The sequence below is a fragment of the Lithobates pipiens genome, unplaced genomic scaffold (genome assembly GCF_037356315.1).
Source record: "Lithobates pipiens isolate NorthernLeopardFrog02 unplaced genomic scaffold, aLitPip1_a1.2 Scaffold_19, whole genome shotgun sequence".
NCBI lineage: Eukaryota > Metazoa > Chordata > Amphibia > Anura > Ranidae > Lithobates > Lithobates pipiens.
The window spans coordinates 95,274,384-95,293,324 of NW_027507764.1; the positions used below are offsets into that span (position 1 = coordinate 95,274,384).

The following is an 18,941-nucleotide window of genomic DNA, read 5'->3' on the forward strand; positions in this document are numbered from 1 at the left end:
GTAAGCGGGTTGCCGTCTGTAACTTCTGAAGTTTGTCCTGCAGAAGAAACACACTGGCCAGAGCGGAATCCAGAGTCAGACCCAGATAAAGCAATTTCTGATCTCCACCACACCTCCCAGGGTTGCTGGGGTCTCTGCTCACAGCAGGTCATCCAGGTAGCCCAGAACAGCAATTTCCCGCTGGCGCCACAGGGCCAGAACCGGGGCCAACACCTTGGTGAAGACCCGAGGAGCGGAGGCGAGACCAAAGGGTAACACCACAAACTAATAATGGTCCTCTCCAACAGCAAAGCAGAGGAACCGCTGGTCTTGTGCACATATCAGAATCTGCAGGTAGACATCCTTGATAAATCGATGAAGGCAAGAAAGTTGTCCTGATGAAGGAGATGCAAACACAGCGAATGGACTCTATTCTGAACTTCAGCACCTGCACAAAGCGGTTCAGGGCCTTGAGGTCCAGAATCTGACGTACCTAATCCTCTTTTTTGGGGATCGTAAACAGGTTTTAATAAAAACCCTGGAAACATTCCGGCACCAGAACCAACCCTTGAACCAACAGGCCCTGCACCACGCCCCCAGAGACATAAGCAGATTGGATGGAAAAAATCTGCTTGGGGACAAGACTGGAACTCGATCTTCAAACCAATCATTTTGGGGACCCACATGTCGTTTATCAGAGAGGTCCACGAGCCCGGAAACCAGAGAAGATGTCCCCCCCAACCGGACTGAGGGTGAGGGTGTCCCTTCATGCTAAAGGAGCTTTATCTGAGGGTCTGGACCAGACCAGGGTCGCTTGGAACATCCCGAGCGAGGCACAAATGACTGAGCTTTTATCAGTGGACCCTGAAGGATAAAAAAAACTGTGTGCCGAGAAGGAAGGACCACGCTTGCGACGTGGCTCCTTCCCCTTTTTTGACTGTGGAAGAAAAGTACTCTTCCCCGTGACACTCTTAAGGATATCATCTAGAGTGGCCCCAAACAAATCATCGCCTTGAAAGGATAGATCAGCTAGGGCTTTTTTTTTTTAGAGGCCTCTTCCACAGTCCAAAACTTCCCGCACAGATGCAATCAGTGCTTCCACCAGTGCCTTCTTGTGCGCAGCCACCGGGGCAGAGGAATCATCCTCACAGTCCGAAAAATCTAGAAGCGTGGCTGCAGACACCGCAGGGTGGGCCCCATCCACGGCAGCCAAATCAGATTAAGAATCTGACGAGACAGATGAAGCAGGGGAAGGCGGGAGACACTTTTTGCTAGTCCGCAGCCCAGCAGCCACCTGTCACCTTCCGATGTCCAACACAAGGTAATTCCTTCTATTGCTTTCAATGGTAAATTTTCAATTTGGAAATGGTTCTGGGAGCACAGGCTGGTATCGCCAAACCCCAATGTAGCTCCAAACGAGTCTCCCTCCCTTACCGACCTATCTTCCCCTTAACACATGCTGCACCGCTTACCTATTTGTCTCCCATTTTATTTCTGTTATTAGGGCTCTATACTTTATTCCACGACTGATCCTTTAACTTCCCCCACTCTGGGTTTTTTTTTTCCCCATTTTTCCAAATTAACCAGTGGCAAATCTAATTTACTGCAAAATTCCTTCAAGTCCTCTGAAATCACAGTGTAGCCAAAATCCCTTGTTTTTTTGCTATTAGACAAGCAGGGAAACCCCATCTATAAGATATATTTTTCCTTTGTAGCCGATTTATCAGAGGTTTCAGCGCCCTCCTGCAGGCCAGGCTCTCTTGTGATAAGTTTGTAAAAATTTATATCTCAGCACCCCCTAAATTAAATCGGTGCTGCACTTGACATGCCAAATTAAACTTGTTTTATTTCATAGTGAGAGACTCTCGCTATTACGTCACGTTGAATTGTTTTAATATATAACTACATCAACTGGTGTTATATGCCTGCAGATTGGTTTTAATATGACTTGGTGCTTATGAACAAATAGCATCATGCATCCTCCTGACATTGGAGAACTCCACAACACACACTGTTGCAGTGAAGATTGTGTGGCTTTTCCTTTCTTATGGATCTGGCACTAGAATGTGAGCTCCCTCAGGGGCAGGAAGTAATGAGATACTCTATGATGTCAGCTTGGCTATGCCTTACAGAATATGTTGACACCAATGGCGGCCGGTGGTAACAGTACCTACCCCCCGGTTGGGTCTGGTACATTTACCCCATCTATGGTGGACAGCACTTCTCCCGGGCTTCACCTGCGGTTTCCCTTACTTGGCGTTGATGATTTTCCCTTCCCCTGCTCTCCATGGGCATCGTGGCAGCTTACGTTTCATCCCTCCTCCTCGGCAGCATATTGGGACTCTTCTCTTTCTGGCCAATCGGAAAACTGGTCTCAGACCTGCTTCTGATTGGCCGGTTGAGGATTAGGGTTTCAATAGCGTATATCAATTTGCTGCTGTGACACCTGGATGGGCTCGTAGCGCAATGCCACAAGCCTATCCTATTTTAAAGCATATTAGAGTGTCTCTGGCTCCAATCAGGTGCTTAAAAAAAACACCCCACCTCTGTAATTCATGCGCTTGGCATCCTGAAAGGGGCTAGACGCATGAATAGGGGTTGGCGGCCATGGACAGAGGGGGCAGTGCTCATGCTCCCCTAATGGACAGGCCCGCCACAGTTTTTTTTTTCTTTCTTACATTTCATTGTATTTATAGACCCCCTTTGCTTCTCTCAGTGGGGGTAATGTATTATTGTTCCCTCTTGGGAAAAACTTTTATATTATTTGACGAATAAACTTATATTTTATACCTTGTATTACTTTTTCCACACTCCCCTAACCTGCCTATAAAGTGCACGCTAGGGCAATTTCTTTCTCCACTGGTGGACACCAAACAACATAAAAGAAATACAATAAAATTAATTGAATATGGAATTATTCCCGCTTGTAAAAGTTGTTGTGTCACTTTTCCTATAAACCAAAAACTTGCAATTCCAGGCCACCGTAAATAAAGTAAATACATCCCATGGATTTCTTCTCCGAGAGGAGACTGCCGATTTGAATAATATCTTGCTTTAACTCTGTATAAGAGATCCATCAGACAACGGTAATACTGCTGTGTGCAGCATATTTTGGTGAAATGGGTCAAGAACAAAAAGTGCTACTTAGATAACAGAAACTCAGTATACTTATGAGTAGCCTGATTTAAAAAGTACTAGCTTACTGAATATGCAAAAGACAGACGAAAACATATAATCCATCAATCATAATCATACCAGATCACTTGGTAAAAGGAAACGGCTTTAAAATATGGATACTCTACAGGGAAATAAAACCCACATTATAAACACATGCGCAGCATGCAAAAAAATAAAAATAAAGCAAATGAGCCATCCGCGTTCATTTACTGTGCACAAGAAGTACTGCAGTATACAATAAAAGGGTGGTGAGTTTGACACATGCAACCCCCCCAACTTAAACAAGAAATAATAATTAAAAAAAAATTGTGGAGGGATTTTATGGTATTGGATTTGATAAAACCAGATATAGATAAATATATAAATAAACATAATAGAAAACAAGCCTTCAAGACAAACAAGGTGATATTTTAAACTATTGTACTGTGTTTTTTTAGAAAGGTTATGTCAGTAGCTTTCAATGTGGTATAAGACACGCATGCTGCAAGGTTAGGAAAAGATGCTAATTAAGGCTCAGTTGAAGTCTACCTCTCCTGTTCTTGCCTCATTCGCATCCTGTCATCTTCTGAAGGGTGGGCTTCTTTCATTTTCCACGATCCCCTGTGATCAATCTTGTCATCTTTTCGATGTTTGCCAAACCTGTCAAGAACAAGCGCAATTCTAACACTGGTCTGCAGAATGAAAAGGCGACAACAAGTGCCTTTGTGGAGGCCATTCTCTGCTGCTAACAGTGCACAGTTACTTGATTACAATTTCTGCTTCTGTGTCCTTGCTGTTTTCTGCAGGGATATTCACTGCCACAATGCAATCAGCACAACCGGTTTATAGATGTCCTACTTGGCTACACTTGAGTTTTAACAGCTTTCCTATTTCAGAAATAATAGCAGAGATTATTATAGGGCAGGATATATGTTCAAACTGTTTAAATTGTTAGTAAAGCACTAAGTGAAAACAGGCTTCACATAGTTCACCTCACAATGACTAGAATCCATAAAATAAATTCAGGGCTGAATAAATCTAAAAAGCCAGGGTGCCACTGCGTCCAAAGAAAATTACAACTGTCACCTTTTTGTCGGATTTTCCTACTGATGTCAATTGAAGAAAATGTCCCCTGGGCCCCTTAAAGGAGACTTACAGTTTATACTACACGTTTTTCTGCCAAACAATGTAGAAGTGCAAAAACAAGTTGTCTTTATACAATGTAAGGAAATGGCAAGCTAGACTAAAGAAAGAAAGATGCAATTAGCTGTCTGTTCTTGCATAACAGTGCCAGGACCTTCCAACTACACACATTTGGCACTGGCAGTGGCACAAACGTGGTATTTCTGACTTTTCACTCTTCTACACAGAGGTACTGTCCCTGCTTACAGAAGATTTTCAAACCACAAGAGCCTCTGCCGACTCTTGTAACTGCTTCCTGTCAAGAAAGGCTCCATGTTTCAAGCCATTCCCCTATTTTGGAGCATTGCTACCTTTTTACTTTTTCTCTATTCTACTTTTATTACACATACCAGAAATACATTGGTTATTATCTACATCCTTAAAACCAAACTCTGCCCCTCCACAGCATTAGATGTTCTAAACCTATAAAAATCTATTTTGAAGTTAATGATTTATGGCTGGTGTGAGAGAACACCATAATCGCAAAATTCTACTGATGCTAACAGTCAGCAAGTTAAAGATCTTTGGTTTAAGTAAAAAAAAAAAAAAAAAAAGAAGAAGATATATACAGTATCTATCTCATGAACACTAATAACATGGAAAAATAATACTCAGTCATATATCTCACATCACCCTAACAATCCTTCCACCTGTTTCCGAGGCTGTCTTGAACCACATGCAAGTTTATACATATATGGTGGGCATGTCCCCTAGTAAGAAGGCTATGGGTAACTGTGTATCCAATGCACTATATATAATTCTTTACCAATCGATATGCAAAGCCTGGGGGAATTACTAAATAGCTATTTAACCCAAAGACATTTTATACCAACTGACTGACTGCCATCTCATAGAATTATAAACTGGTAACCAGCATAGAACTGCAATTCTTTCCCAGTCACTCCCCTATTTGATCTATTTCTTCATCTTTCTCTCTCCCCACCTCACCTCTATGCTCCAACCTCTACTCTCCAATTCTTACTTAAATATTTAGCATTTTTTTTTTAAAAAGGTTATCAGATTTGTGCTAATACTAATGTTTTCAGCCCCAAATCTAATAAATGTATTAAAAAAAAAAAAAAAAGTTGCAGAACTTGGCACCTTTGTTTTACACTGTTAAAACCAATATGCTAGATCCCAAATTGAGCGGACTGACTTTTCAATACCAACTGACCACCCTCGGAATTGTGGGATCCAGTCCCCAGGACTGGTATTTAGCCCAGTAGTACACTTTGTATCTGAGAATTTGCATTAACGTATTTTGCTCAAAAGTTTTGCCAAACTGCCTTAACAATTTTCACTTACTTACATAGGTTATCCTAGTGACTTGACCTCCTTTATTAGAATACAATTGCAGTTCCTTTATTAGTCTATTAATTAAGACAAATTAGATAATGCAAGAACAAAAGCCCCCCCCCCCCCCGCCCCCAACTGGTAAGAATCTGAACTCAAGCTGATGTCTAGGTACTTGTTTCTAGACCTAAACTGGTTAAACTCTCTCTTTATCCAAATGTGTTAAATTTCAAGCACAACAAAACCAAATAAAATCACAATTTAATCTGTTAAATGGGCTAAACTTGCTGCGTTACTGATGAGATCATTGTAGCCTGCCAAATTACCTACGGATTTCATTAGGACAGCAAGCTATAGAAGAAACATCCATTAGTTGATTAATGAAGAAAAACAAAAACTGATTAAGACATAAAAAGTCTCATAGTGTTAAATTGGTTATGAATGGTAGAAATGGAAAAGCCTAATTTATTAGCTAGCCTCTGTATGCATATTGTCATCTCTCTGCATCTGGTTTTATAATAAGAAATAAATACTAGAAGAGTATATGAAAGACAATGCCTGAACACCAATCACTTACTCTTACTTGAAAGTCAAAAGTGCATGCCTCCAACACTATTCATTCACTGAACATCAACCTTTCAATCTCAGTTTTGCTTGGTTTAGGACAGTGTTTAATTGCTCTTTGGTGGGGTCGGCAACCAGTCCATCATGGTCCACCTGTCGACAGTCTGCAGGTAACAGGTGGACCACGAACAGATTCCTGCGCGGCCGACCCCCTCCTTCTAAGTGGCAGTCTTTGCCTTTTTTCCCAGCTGACTCCACTGCGTCGTCCCATCCCGGTCTCTCTCTCCTCCTCCATGTTTTTTCTTTATCCAGGTCCTTCGCTCTCCCTCCCCCTCCAGCCTCCACCGCCACTGTGATCGGTGAACAGTGGAGATTAGGAGGAAGCACAGCTCAGGACTGAGGGCAGGTCAAATACATTTTTTTAAGTTAAACCACTGGTGATTGGTCGATAGGCCACAGGGTGGTCCTAAGAAACCGCCTCACCCGTTTGCTAATATGAAATTTTACTCTGCCAGCTCCTGCCCTCTGTCTAGAACTGTGCTGCTTCTCCGCTGTGGAAAAAAGGTAAAACACCGCTATGGGAGGAAAGGGGGGCCAGAGTTTACTACTATGGAGGAAAGGGACACAAGTGTGCATGTGTGTGTGTGTGTGGGGGGGGGGGGGGTGATGTGAAGTGAAGTGGCAGAGGACACTTATGGGCAGGGTCACCCCCATAGCAATGTCCTCTAGCACCCTTCACATCACCCTCCACCCCCCCCCCCCCCCCCAAACCCTACATTCTGAGCACAATACACTCCTGATCTCTGCATTCTTTCATTTTATTTTGGGGGGGGGGTCATCTTTGATTTCATTAGGGTTGTTCCAAGGTTGCCTACCTCTGATCTATGGTGTGAAGGACACCTGCTATTTTTTGTCTGGTATTTTCACAGAAGTAGGAAGTGACAAAAGCACTATGGGGTACAAATAAGCATACCTTGAATGCAGCCCAAAAAAACACAGTACTTTAGTTCAGAGTCGAACTCTGGCTGCAACATGAGAACATGGGTTGGAAGGTGGTTGGAGACAGGAGGTAAGAACGTGATTCAACTTTTCTAAAATAATAATTTATAGGTGGAGTTCATGTTTAAAGTAAACATGCCATTCCCCTTGCTAACCCATCTAACAGTACCTGTGTATAGAGATTGCTGTAAGCTTTGTAGTGCTCTCTCTTTCATGTCATAGCTCTCTCGGCAATCCCCAAATAGCAGCTGTGAAAACTCAGACTGAAAATCATATTATATATATATTGTCATTGTCTGAGGTCTGCCAAAATATTAAAAATATAAAAAATTCCAGCCAACTAGAAAAGAGAGAGAGATGTGAAAATACATTTTTATTTCTACAGTTCTACAGCGTTCAACAGCTACTATTGAGGGTTCTCTAATGAGATGTGATGTGAGAGCGGAAACGACAGAGAGCTTAGAACAGCCTCAAAAGAAGAGCAAGATCAAGAGCAGGGCTTGTGTTTGTTAGGGATTTTCCCCCCGTTGTTTCAAAATCTTTGTGATAAAATAGTACACCCATTCCTTCCAGTACTCTGGTTTCCCCCCCACACTCCTTAGACATGCTAGTAAGTTATTTGGCTCCTTTCCTAAATTAGCCCTAGTATGTGCGGGCGTGGATGAATGCATACCTGTAAATAACTATATATATGTATATATACACACACACACACACACACACACACACACACACACAGCATCTGCCCACAAGTGCAGCAAAACATACTCTGCTGAAATAGGTTAGATTTCAGTTGAAATCTTTTTCATTTGTTTTCCAGAGTATCCATTCTGTTAACTGCTCAAGGCCCTTCTAATTTCTGTGAATGCGAAAGGTAGAAATCAAATGAAAAAAAAGGACAATTAAGTTGTTGATGGCAATTAACTCTGTATGATGGCTTGATTGCACGGAAATGAAAAAAATATTGTAATGGAGGACAAGCAAGGTCGATATCCCCAAGACTATAATTTGGCCTGGCATCTGATAATTTACTGCAGATTAAACTTTCTGTTATGTTAACATAAGTAGTATATGTACAATACAGCTATTCTAGGCTATTTTGTAAGCCCAGGTGGGGAGCACATGATCCGCAGCAACTGAGAAGCCTCAGAGTCCGCATAGGCTGTGGGCTTATAATGATTTCATTCTTTTCTCTGACCTTCTTAAACTTGTTCTAGATCAATAATTCTGAGGTTACTAAAGCCAGTGTGGCAGCATAACAGCCAGGTGACTACCATTTTCATAAGGTGGCAATAGCAGTTTCTCCATCAGTATCCCTCTCTACTGAAAATTTTACTCTGAAACCCAGTTGGGCCTTGGTGTACAGGATTTATATTAAAATATCAATCCTTAAACATCTCAAGTTGTACTGGAATAAGCAGTGGAAGTTATAGACGTCTAGTCTGGCATTTGGTAAAGGGGCCACCAATATGGTAGGGGAACCACCAAAAGTGTTTTTTAATCCTTCAGTGGTGTGAAATAGTATGCTTTCCATCATTTTAAGCCACACAGACAAATGAGATATGTTTCTAATGTTTATTAAAACTATCTGGATAATGACAAAACAACTTTAACATGGCTTCAACAACCCATTAGAAGGCAAATGGGTTCCGACTGGCTGTTTACTTTGCAAGGTAAGTAGCGGTTTACAAAGATAATTTTACACATGGCTTAGTGGATGTGGTGAAGTTTTCCTTTGCAAAAGCTAGCTCAATTACATACAAGGAAAAAAAATGGTTTTCTTGCATGATTACAACTTCAATACCAGGCTATAGTCATATGACGTCCACAGACGGGCGGGCGTCATATTACATCCTTGACTTCTCGCCCCCGGGGGCCCGCAGTGCGGCTATCGGGGATGAAGTGTGTCCCTCGGACACAGCCCATTTCAGATGAGTGTAAAGAGCCAATAAAAAATGGCTCTTTATCACGTGACCGGCTGTGTCCAATCACAGCTGGTCACATGTACTGCCCATGTGCACGGCGCTTGTGCATGCCCCTAGGGCGCATGCAAAGCGGCTATCAGGGATGAGGCTTGTCACCCTGACACAGCCCGACCCCGATTGCAGTAAAGAGTCAATGAAATGTGTCCAATCACAGCCGGTCACAGAATATCAAACCGCGGTAACGAGAAGTTACTGGGTTCTCCTCCTCACACACTGATTGTGTGTGAGAAGAAGATTGCGGTAACATCTCGCTACCGCTTACAGTGTACACCAACCTCACCGATTCCCCCCCAATAAAGAGGACCTGTAACCAGCTATCAAAGTACCTGTCGTAGCCCATCTTAGTACCCAAGTACCTGTAACAGTTCATCAGAGTACCCGAGTACCTGTCACAGTTCATCAGAGTACCAGAGTACCTGTCACAGTTCATCAGAGTACCCGAGTACCTGTCACAGTTCATCAGAGTACCCGAATACCTGTCACAGTTCATCAGAATGCCCGAGTACCTGTCACAGTTCATCAGAGTACCAGAGTACCTGTCACAGTTCATCAGAGTACCCGAGTACCTGTCACAGTTCATCAGAGTACCCGAATACCTGTCACAGTTCATCAGAATGCCCGAGTACCTGTCACAGTTCATCAGAGTACCTGAGTACCTGTCACAGTTCATCAGAGTACCCGAGTACCTGTCACAGTTCATCAGAGTACCCGAGTACCTGTCACAGTTCATCAGAGTACCCGAGTACCTGTCACAGTTCATCAGAGTACCCGAGTACCTGTCACAGTTCATCAGAGTACCCGAGTACCTGTCACAGTTCATCAGAGTACCCGAGTACCTGTCACAGTTCATCAGAGTACCCGAGTACCTGTCACAGTTCATCAGAGTACCCGAGTACCTGTCACAGTTCATCAGAGTACCCGAGTACCTGTCACAGTTCATCAGAGTACCCGAGTACCTGTCACAGTTCATCAGAGTACCCGAGTACCTGTCACAGCCCATTTGAGTACCCGTGCAACTGTCACTGCCCATCTGAGTACCTGTTACCACCCATCAGAGTACCCGAGTACCTGTCACCAACCCATCAGAGTAACCCAAGTACCTATCTGCAACCCATGCCTTATAGAATATACGTTGGGGAGTTTGCTTTCCAAAATGGGGTCAATTTGTGGGTAATTTCACTGCCCTGGTGCTCAAGTACCTTAAAAAATGTGATAGGTAGGAATGAAATGAGATGTGTAATTTATGCTTCTAGAACGCCTGAAGGTACTACTTCAATGTTGGGCCTCTGTATGTGGCCAGGCTGTGTAAAAGTCTCACACATGTGGTATCGCCATACTCACGAGGAGTAGCAGAATGTGTTTTGGGGTGTAATTTTTGCTATATACATGCTTTGAGTTACAAATATCTTATAAATTGACCACTTTGTGTAATAAAAAAAAAAAAAGATTTTCATTTTCTTTTCACGTTTTCTTATGGAACTTATGGAAAAAAATGAGCTGTTCAAGAGACTGATTATGCCTCATAGAACAGAGATGTTTGCTTTCCAAAATGGGGTAATTTTGTGGGTAATTCCACTGTCCTGGTGCTCCAGGGTCTTTACAAATGTAATAGGTCATTAGGAACTTAGAGGTGTAATTTATGCTCCTAAAACCCCTGATGGTGCTCCCTGCATGTTGGACCTCTCTGTGTGGCCAGGCTGTGTAAAAGTCACACACATGTGGTATCACCATACTCACTATGCCCCTTAAATGCCTTTGTCCATTTTTTCAAAAAGGAGTAATTTGGGGGGTATTTGTACTTTGCTCACATTTCAGGGTCTCAAGAAAAGAGATAGGCTGTCAGTGCATCAGGTGAGATCAAATTTCAATGATTTTCACCATAGACTAACTTTCACAAAGACTAAATATCCACTAATTTGGGCTATTTTTACCAAAGAGATGTAGCAGTATACATTTTGGCCCAAATTTATGAACAAAAATTACTTATTTGCAAAATGCCATCATAGAAACTAAAAAAATAAGTTTTTATTTTCCAAAATTGTCGTTCTTTTTTCACTTCTGTCACAAAAAATAAAAAAATTATAAAAATTTTGTTCGGGTACAGTGTAGCATGACTAATTGCCATTCAAAATGTGAGAGCGCTGAAAACTAAAAAATAGGTCTGAGCAGGAAAGGTGTATAAACGCCCTGTATTGAAGTGGTTAAATGATGGAAGTTAGCAGAGCTTTACCTAATTCACCAAGCCCTGGGGTAAGTTACTTTCCAAAGTGAAGAGGCTATTTAGACTATTTGCTTTTAGTAAATCAACCACACTGTGGGGTTGATTTGCTAAAACTGGAGTGCGCAAAACCTGGTGCAGCTCTGCATATAATCCAATCAGTTTCCAGGTTTTATTGTCAAAGCTTAATTGAACAAGCTGAAGTTAGAAGCTGATTGGCTGCCATGCACAGCTGCACCAGATGTTGCACTCTCTGGTTTTAGTAAATCAACCCCTATGTTTTCCCAATAAATGAATGTGCAGATGCACTGAGTTACCAGACTGACAGTCTTCATTGCAATGTCATGTTCTGTTATAACATAGACGGAGTCTCATTAAGCACTTGGGAAAAATGCTTCGTTCCCTGTAGAACTCATCACTCTTGCTCAATGTCAGTCAACAGCACAGTGCAAAAAATGCAGCTAGTATTGATCTGCTCACTTGCCATTTCCGCTGGGGAAAGCAACACTGTATTTTCAAACTGGCTCTCTACATTATCTCTACCTCCATTTCCTGTATTCAACAAAATTCAAGGGGAACTGGTGCCCACTTTTCACAATGCACTCCCCTGTCTGGAATGACTGAAAAGGTTACGTTAGTCACCTTAAGGTTTTATATCAGCATTGGAAGAAGGTTTTTATAACAAAGAAAAAAAAGGTGCAAGACCCCAAGAACCTCACACATCCAAGCTGACACAAAGCAAACTCATTTAACGCAGCAGCACTGAGCTTACATCCACAACGAGGCAACCAAACAAATCAATTTCTTAACCGTTGTTCAATGTTTCCACAACCTGTCGCTTGACATGTTGAGACTGAACATAATGGCAGTTGTGCTGACCTTTGACTTCACACATTAAAGTCATCTGACTCAATTGTTATAGAGACGAGAGGCAGGCTTGGTCATTACAGACGTAGTAGGTATACCATTAAGAGTCTATATATGTCCCCTTTTTAATCCACACTAAGCAGAATAAAAATATCATCATAGACAGTTTAAAAGGGAGATACTACTGTATTTTTGGTACACATTTTAAGTTGGTATTATAAAAAAACTTTCCAACATTTTGAAGAAGGATTTACATTTTAACATGTTCCTTATTAGGAATGTTGCATTTTATATACAGATAGGTGAAGGCTCACTGTAGTGGTCATCTGTATATTGGGGAAAGTGATATTGTCCATGTATATAAGGAAATTGGCTAGTCTAACCTCCTCACTACACCTGTGCTATGGGAGGTGCTCAAACATGGATGCTCAGCATGCTTTGGAATTTTTTGCTCAGGTCAATCAAAAGTGGGCTAGAAATTAGAACAGTGGTACTCAGGAAAAATAATAAAGTTTAATAACCTGGTCATCTAGTAGCTGTGTGCATATCATTTGGGCTGAAATCATGCTGGACTGCACAAAAAAATGCACAGCAACCAGATGACATGGTACTACTGTACGTTTTAAATGTGGAGTGGGAAATGTGCACAGAACGCAGGTTTCCAAAACTGCATTCTGGTGTGAACAGGCCCTTGGACAAGAGATTACCTTATCAAGGAAATGTCAACATTAAACAACTGCAGAATTGTATCTACTGTATGAGCAGTTTTAGGGTAACCAAAGAAGAACATATCTATGAAAACAGCATATGGGAATCCTTAAGTGAGTTATCAGATCGTCAAGATCCCCTCTATGATCCTTGCTAAGCAATGATGCGCAATACTTTTCTCTTTTATTCTTCCACATAGGAAAAAGTGAAGGATTGGAGCTTGTTCACAGGAAGAGTTTCTAACATGTGCTTGTTTCCTATATGGTCAGCAAGAGCCCAACAATCCTAAATAACACGAGACCACTTCACATATTTTTTTTTTATACCGGACCCATCACTATGTAGTTCTACAAGGCAGAAAGCAGAGCCTTCACTATCAATGTGCAAATATGCCTATTCTAAAAGAACATAATATATACAGTATATATATATATATATATATATATATATATATATATATACACACACACACATACACCATTAATATAACAGTGCAGTAGGGAGGATTTAAGTTAAAAAAACATCTGTGTGCAGCAGCCCCGTCAGCCATGCCATCTCCCCCCCCCCAATACCTACCTGAGCCCCATCTCAATCAAGCCAGGTCTGCGAAAACCTTGCCACTCCAAGGACTCACACTCCTGACTGCCTTTTGGCAGCAGCAGGAGCCATTGGCTCCCACTTAGGGTTGCCACCTCATCCCTTTAAACCCAAACACATATGAATTACACAGATTATGTGGCTAATTTAATGCAGATAAGGCACCAAGTGAGTTTAATTACCACCTTAATCAGCCTCAGAACCTGTGTGTTCGGGTTTAAAGGGATGAGGTGGCAACCCTACTCCCACCGCTGTCAATCACCACCAGTCAGCCAATCAGGAGATGAAGGTCTGGGGCCAAGCCTTTGTGCGTGAATGGACACACACAGCCGTGGCTCAGGAGCATGCCTGTATGGGTGCCTAACGGCTCCTCCCTCCTGGCAGGTGCCCCCAGAGCAAGCAGCTTCTATCTACTGCTCTGGGGGGAACCTGGCAGGAGGGAGGAGCCATTGGTGCTGGTGGAGGAGCCATTGGCGCTGGTGGAGAACCCAAAATGAGGAGGATCTGGGCTGCTCTGTGCAAAACCCTTACACAGAGTAGGTACGTATTAAAGGTAATTTAAAAAAAAAAAGGCTTTACTATCACTTTAATATCCGAGTGGGAGGGACCAGTTGAACAAATCACAATGAGAAATTGTGAAGAACCTGAGAAAGAGTAACACACAAAATAGAAAAGAAAAAAAAAACTCAATACAAAACAAAAAGAATGTGCAGAGTGCCTCCTAGGTCTCTGTATTATCAGCAGATGGACAGTGGAAGAAGAGGAGCATCAATGAAGACAGGCTCAAACAGCATTTTTACACAATGTGGAGGATTCAACACAGTGAGTATAACAAGCACGCTTTACTGCATATAAAGACTGATTTTAGTGTTGTGGGTTTACCAACACTTTAATAATACATTTTCAAAATGATCTACCACATTTATAACATCTGCATTATTATAAATTAATGTTTTCTGTACTGCTGCAATACCAAACCTGCCCATATGGTGAGCAAGTAATTGTTTAAAGCGGTGTTCCGCTTAAAAAAATAAATAAATAAAAAGTCAGCAGCTACAACTACTGCAGCTGCTGAATTTTAATAATCAGACAATTAACTGTCCCAGGGTCCAGCGATGCGGGGATTGAAACCCTGCTCACCCCCCTCCATTCAGCGGTGCCAGCATTTTCACTATGGGCACAGCCAGGCACCCACTGCTCATGTGCACGCCGCGCTTGGCTGTGCAATCATCTGGGATCTGTCACGTGTCCCAGATGATTGACAAGAGGGAGGGGATAGAGGTGATCTCCCTTTCTACGCTGAGGGAAGTGATGTCAGGAGCCCAGGCGCCGAAGGAGGCAGACGACGAGGGACCCCCTAGCAGCCCCTTCTGTAAGAGCAACAAGGATGTGGAATTCCCTTCCACAGGCGGTGGTTTCAGTGAGGGGCATTCTGATAGTTTCAAGAAACTATTAGATAAGCCCCTGAAAGCCCACAACATACATGGATATACAATGTAATACTGACATCACATAGTTTGGACTTGATGGACTTGTGTCTTTTTTCAACCTCACCTACTATGTAACATGCATTTAGAGGCGAGTAAAACATTTTTTTTCTCCAAATGATTTTTTTTTTTTTAAGAACAGTAATATTTTTATTTTTATTTTTTAGGGTGGAACTCCACTTTTTCAAGTATGTAACCAGAATACCAACAGGCAGAAAAGCCTTATGAACCTGACAAATTTATACCACTACAATATACTCACAGAATATTTAAAAGAAAAAAAAAATGTTCTCGATAGATACAAAAAAAGATCTAAACTAAAAAGGAAAAAGTAACAGCTAGGGATTTTTCATTTCATCTGATTTCTAGTCTATTTCATTGTGTTCCCTTTGAGGTTAATATATTTCATGAGATAAGGGACACCCCCTCTGTTCCAGCCCCAGCTCTCTCTTGCACTCCTGTCTATACGGCTGCATTTGGCTTTTGAGTTCTCCCACAAGGAAGCTCGGTGGCAGCGCAGCTTGCCACTGACAGGCCTCACAGGGATCTGTCTACAGCTTGCATCCATCCATTTCCCTTAGAAGATGGCATGCATAGAGATGCTCATTAGTAATATACAGAGCAAAAGTCTCCCAGAGGATAGGCTCATATGAAATGCAGTATCACACTCTTAACCACTTGCTTGCTATGTGCATTATGGGATATATTTATTTTTATAATATAGGTGTAGATGCAGTTGCCAGTGGTAACCAAAGGCAATAAAATGAAATTAGAGCTGAGAGCGCCAGTTTTTTTTTATGGCTCACACACGAATGAGATTAACCAGCAAAAGTGAAATAATAAATAAACAAAAAAAGAACGAGAAAGAAAGAAAAAAAAGAAATCGAAAGCAAGATCGAAAGCTAGAAGACAAGAAAAAAAGTTTACACAGAGCTGCTTTCAAGCAGCATGAAAACAGCCAGTATCTTGTAACTGATATCAGTATACTGTAGGGACAAGATGTTTGAGGACCTGAACCATTGTGTTTAACACCTGATCCAATCAGCAAGAAAACCAAGCACTTATTTCTACTCTGCTATTTACTTTCTCCTGATTAGATGCTCCGTACAATCCCAGCCATTACTGTTCTACAGTACAATAGTGCAAATTACAAAGAGCATTTGGCTTAAGGACCATTATGGCACACTGGATGATAGCTGTGTCTGCTTGAATAACTTTGATAATAAGTAAGGAGTGATTGTGCCCCGAGCGGCCCCAAATGATGAGCTGGGTCATTCTGAGTATTTCTTTTAACAGCCTTTTAAATTCTTCCATTGACTGGGGTCATGAGCAAATGATTGTGCCAAACACAAATGTGTCTTGAGCCGGGAAAAAAAGCAAAGTTTGCACTGAGTGACAACAGCGAATGTCGTATCTTCCCAAGTGATACGAGGAAAAAAAAAAAAACACAATGTCTAATGCATGCTGTTTATGTTAAGCTTTGGAAGGGTACATGGTGTCAGGAGCTTTGCAGGATCAACACTGCCTTCCTGAGCCCAGCCAACAACAGGCTAGGGACATGCAAACCTGTCATTTGTGAATTCAGCTTGGGAAAGAGAAGAAAGATGTGATTACCCGATTTGTGCTAAAAGAAAAAGGAAGGCAGATAACGTACTGCAGATTTTTAGGATGCAATACTACCCTTAGAAGATGATATACACATCGTAAGGTCCGTCATCAAAAACTTACAATGCAAATAGGCAATAATAAGCCTACCAAGAGAGTATACAGATGATTCAGCTAATGATTCATGCCTCCCTTCCAAAAAATGGCACTCATAGGAGGTGTAACACAATGACATCGGCTGTGGAGTTATGTAAAGAGGAGTACCAGGTCAGATATAAAAACACACCAATAAACGTAGCTCTGTAATCATTAATTGTATTTTTTTATATATATTTAATGCAAGCACTTTAAGCACCCCACAATTTGACCTGGCATCATCCTCTTGCAGTTTCTGTACAGCAGGGATGGAGTAGAACAAAGAGCCAATCAGTTGATGTGCTGAAAAAAAAAATAATAAAAAAAAAAGAGCGACAGAGAGATGAGCTCATCACGGTGCTGATTCTTTCACTGTCAAGCCACAGGCTAGGTAGGTTCAAGATGACCTGGGCTCAGAAGAAGTTGGTTGAATGATGCTAGCCAGACTGAAAACAAGTATAATAAAAGAAGCACTGTGGGAAAACTTTCTGGATTGAAGGCGACTATTGCAGCAGAGACTGTTTTTTCTATTATCCGTTAACAGGCTATTCATTTTTATCTAGCTTTATTTGGCTAGTGTTCTGCTTTAAAGATATTTTCAAGCATTCTGGAAATCACTTACAACCAGTCTTAACATTTCTTGCTCCACATTGTTTAAGAGCAATTGTTGCTGTGATATCTATCAAAACCATTTACATGTGATTTTAGAGCCCTTCCACGCTGGTACATTGGAGGCGGCGGAGGTGGCAAATCAACGCTATTTTTAGCAGCTCTTTACTGATGTTTTAGTGGCGCTTTTCAGCCGCTAGCAGCTGAATGGGTTAAAAGTGCCCGCAAAGCAGCTCTGCTGCCCACTGATTTGCATGGGCAGGGGGGCTTTAGGAGCTGTGTGTACACCGCTCCTAAAGCGGCCCAAAGATGCTACTGGCAGGACTTTTTTTTTGACGTCCTGTGAGGGCACCGCTCCAGTGTGAAAGCTCTCAGGCTTTCACATTTGAGTAACAGGAGAGGCGCTTTACAGGTGCTATGTTTAGTGCTATAGCGCCTGTAAAGGGGCTCAGTGTGAAAGGGGTCTAAAGATTGGTAAATTACACAGTTACGGAAATGTTTTGCCCACGTGACCAGAAAAAGATGGCTTGGAAAACCAAATTTTATGCCTGTTATGTCAAAAGAACTGATGAGATTGGAAATATATATTTATTTGAATATGTATTTGTTGCCTGTTCTATTATCATAGAAGCTTTTGAAGTATCCACCATTGCTAGTTACCATGGGGCACACAATGGAGATAGTTGCACACATCTGTGGATTGCACACACATTAATTGTCTATCGCATTCTAATGTGGTTTCAAATTAAAATTTTAGCCTCCGCTTTACTGCCAAAACATACCTGTTGATCCTGCAAGCAAAATAAGGAAGACAGCACTTCCTGTATAAGGAAGACATCACTGTTCTAATTCTGTACAGCACTGTCACCTTAAATTTGGTCTTAAAGTATAAGGGAACCCTCACAATGTAAGACACCTCATTGCTTTAAGAATACCTGTTCATAAAACTTCTGTTTACAGATGCATAAGGGGCTTAGAAAGATGAGGGTGGAGACTATGGGAGAAAGGGGAGGGGCATGTCAGCAGGAGGCAGAGAAAGATCAATATGTTGATCTTCCCAGGGAATGGCTGTGCAGGGGGCATGTCAGAACAAGTCTTGGCCATTGGAGAACAGGCAGGTCGTGTTCCCAAGACACGGCCATTAAACTGACAACCCTGGGAAGGATGTGCTCTCATGTCTACCATGGTCAGTTTGCAATTGGATAAAAGGGGGACTGGCAGGATCACTAGGTTTTGAAAGGAAAAACAATTAAAATACAAAGAGAACAGGACAATGTTTAACATAAGCACATGGTACAACATACACTTATAAAGAATATGAAATGTTGGAGTAATGAGTACCTGTTCAAGAACAAGGCTAGTCATAGACAACATTTTGCTGATATGACTGATCTGTACATTATTAGATAAGTCGTGGCTATCAGGCAGAATATAGAATTAGATGAACAGTGGGAAAGGTATGAAAAATAAATTGGCAATCTCTTCCAGCATGTAAAAGGAAATCACTGCACACCCGCTGAATGAGTTACAGCCCTGTGATAAGCGCAAATACAGGAG

General features: G+C 41.8%; 1 protein-coding gene across 11 annotated transcripts in view; it reads right to left on the bottom strand.

Annotated features, from left to right (window-relative positions):
- PARD3 (par-3 family cell polarity regulator) overlaps positions 1–18,941 on the bottom strand; it is an 835,070-nt gene that overhangs the window by 231,549 nt on the left and 584,580 nt on the right. For 6 of the 11 annotated variants that reach the window (XM_077491100.1, XM_077491097.1, XM_077491094.1 and 3 more), the window contains one exon: positions 3,685–3,795. The exons of the other annotated variants lie outside the window; for them this stretch is intronic. In XM_077491100.1, the coding sequence (XP_077347226.1) occupies positions 3,685–3,795 (111 nt within the window). The remainder of the gene's footprint in view (positions 1–3,684; positions 3,796–18,941) is intronic. 11 annotated transcript variants of the gene reach the window in all.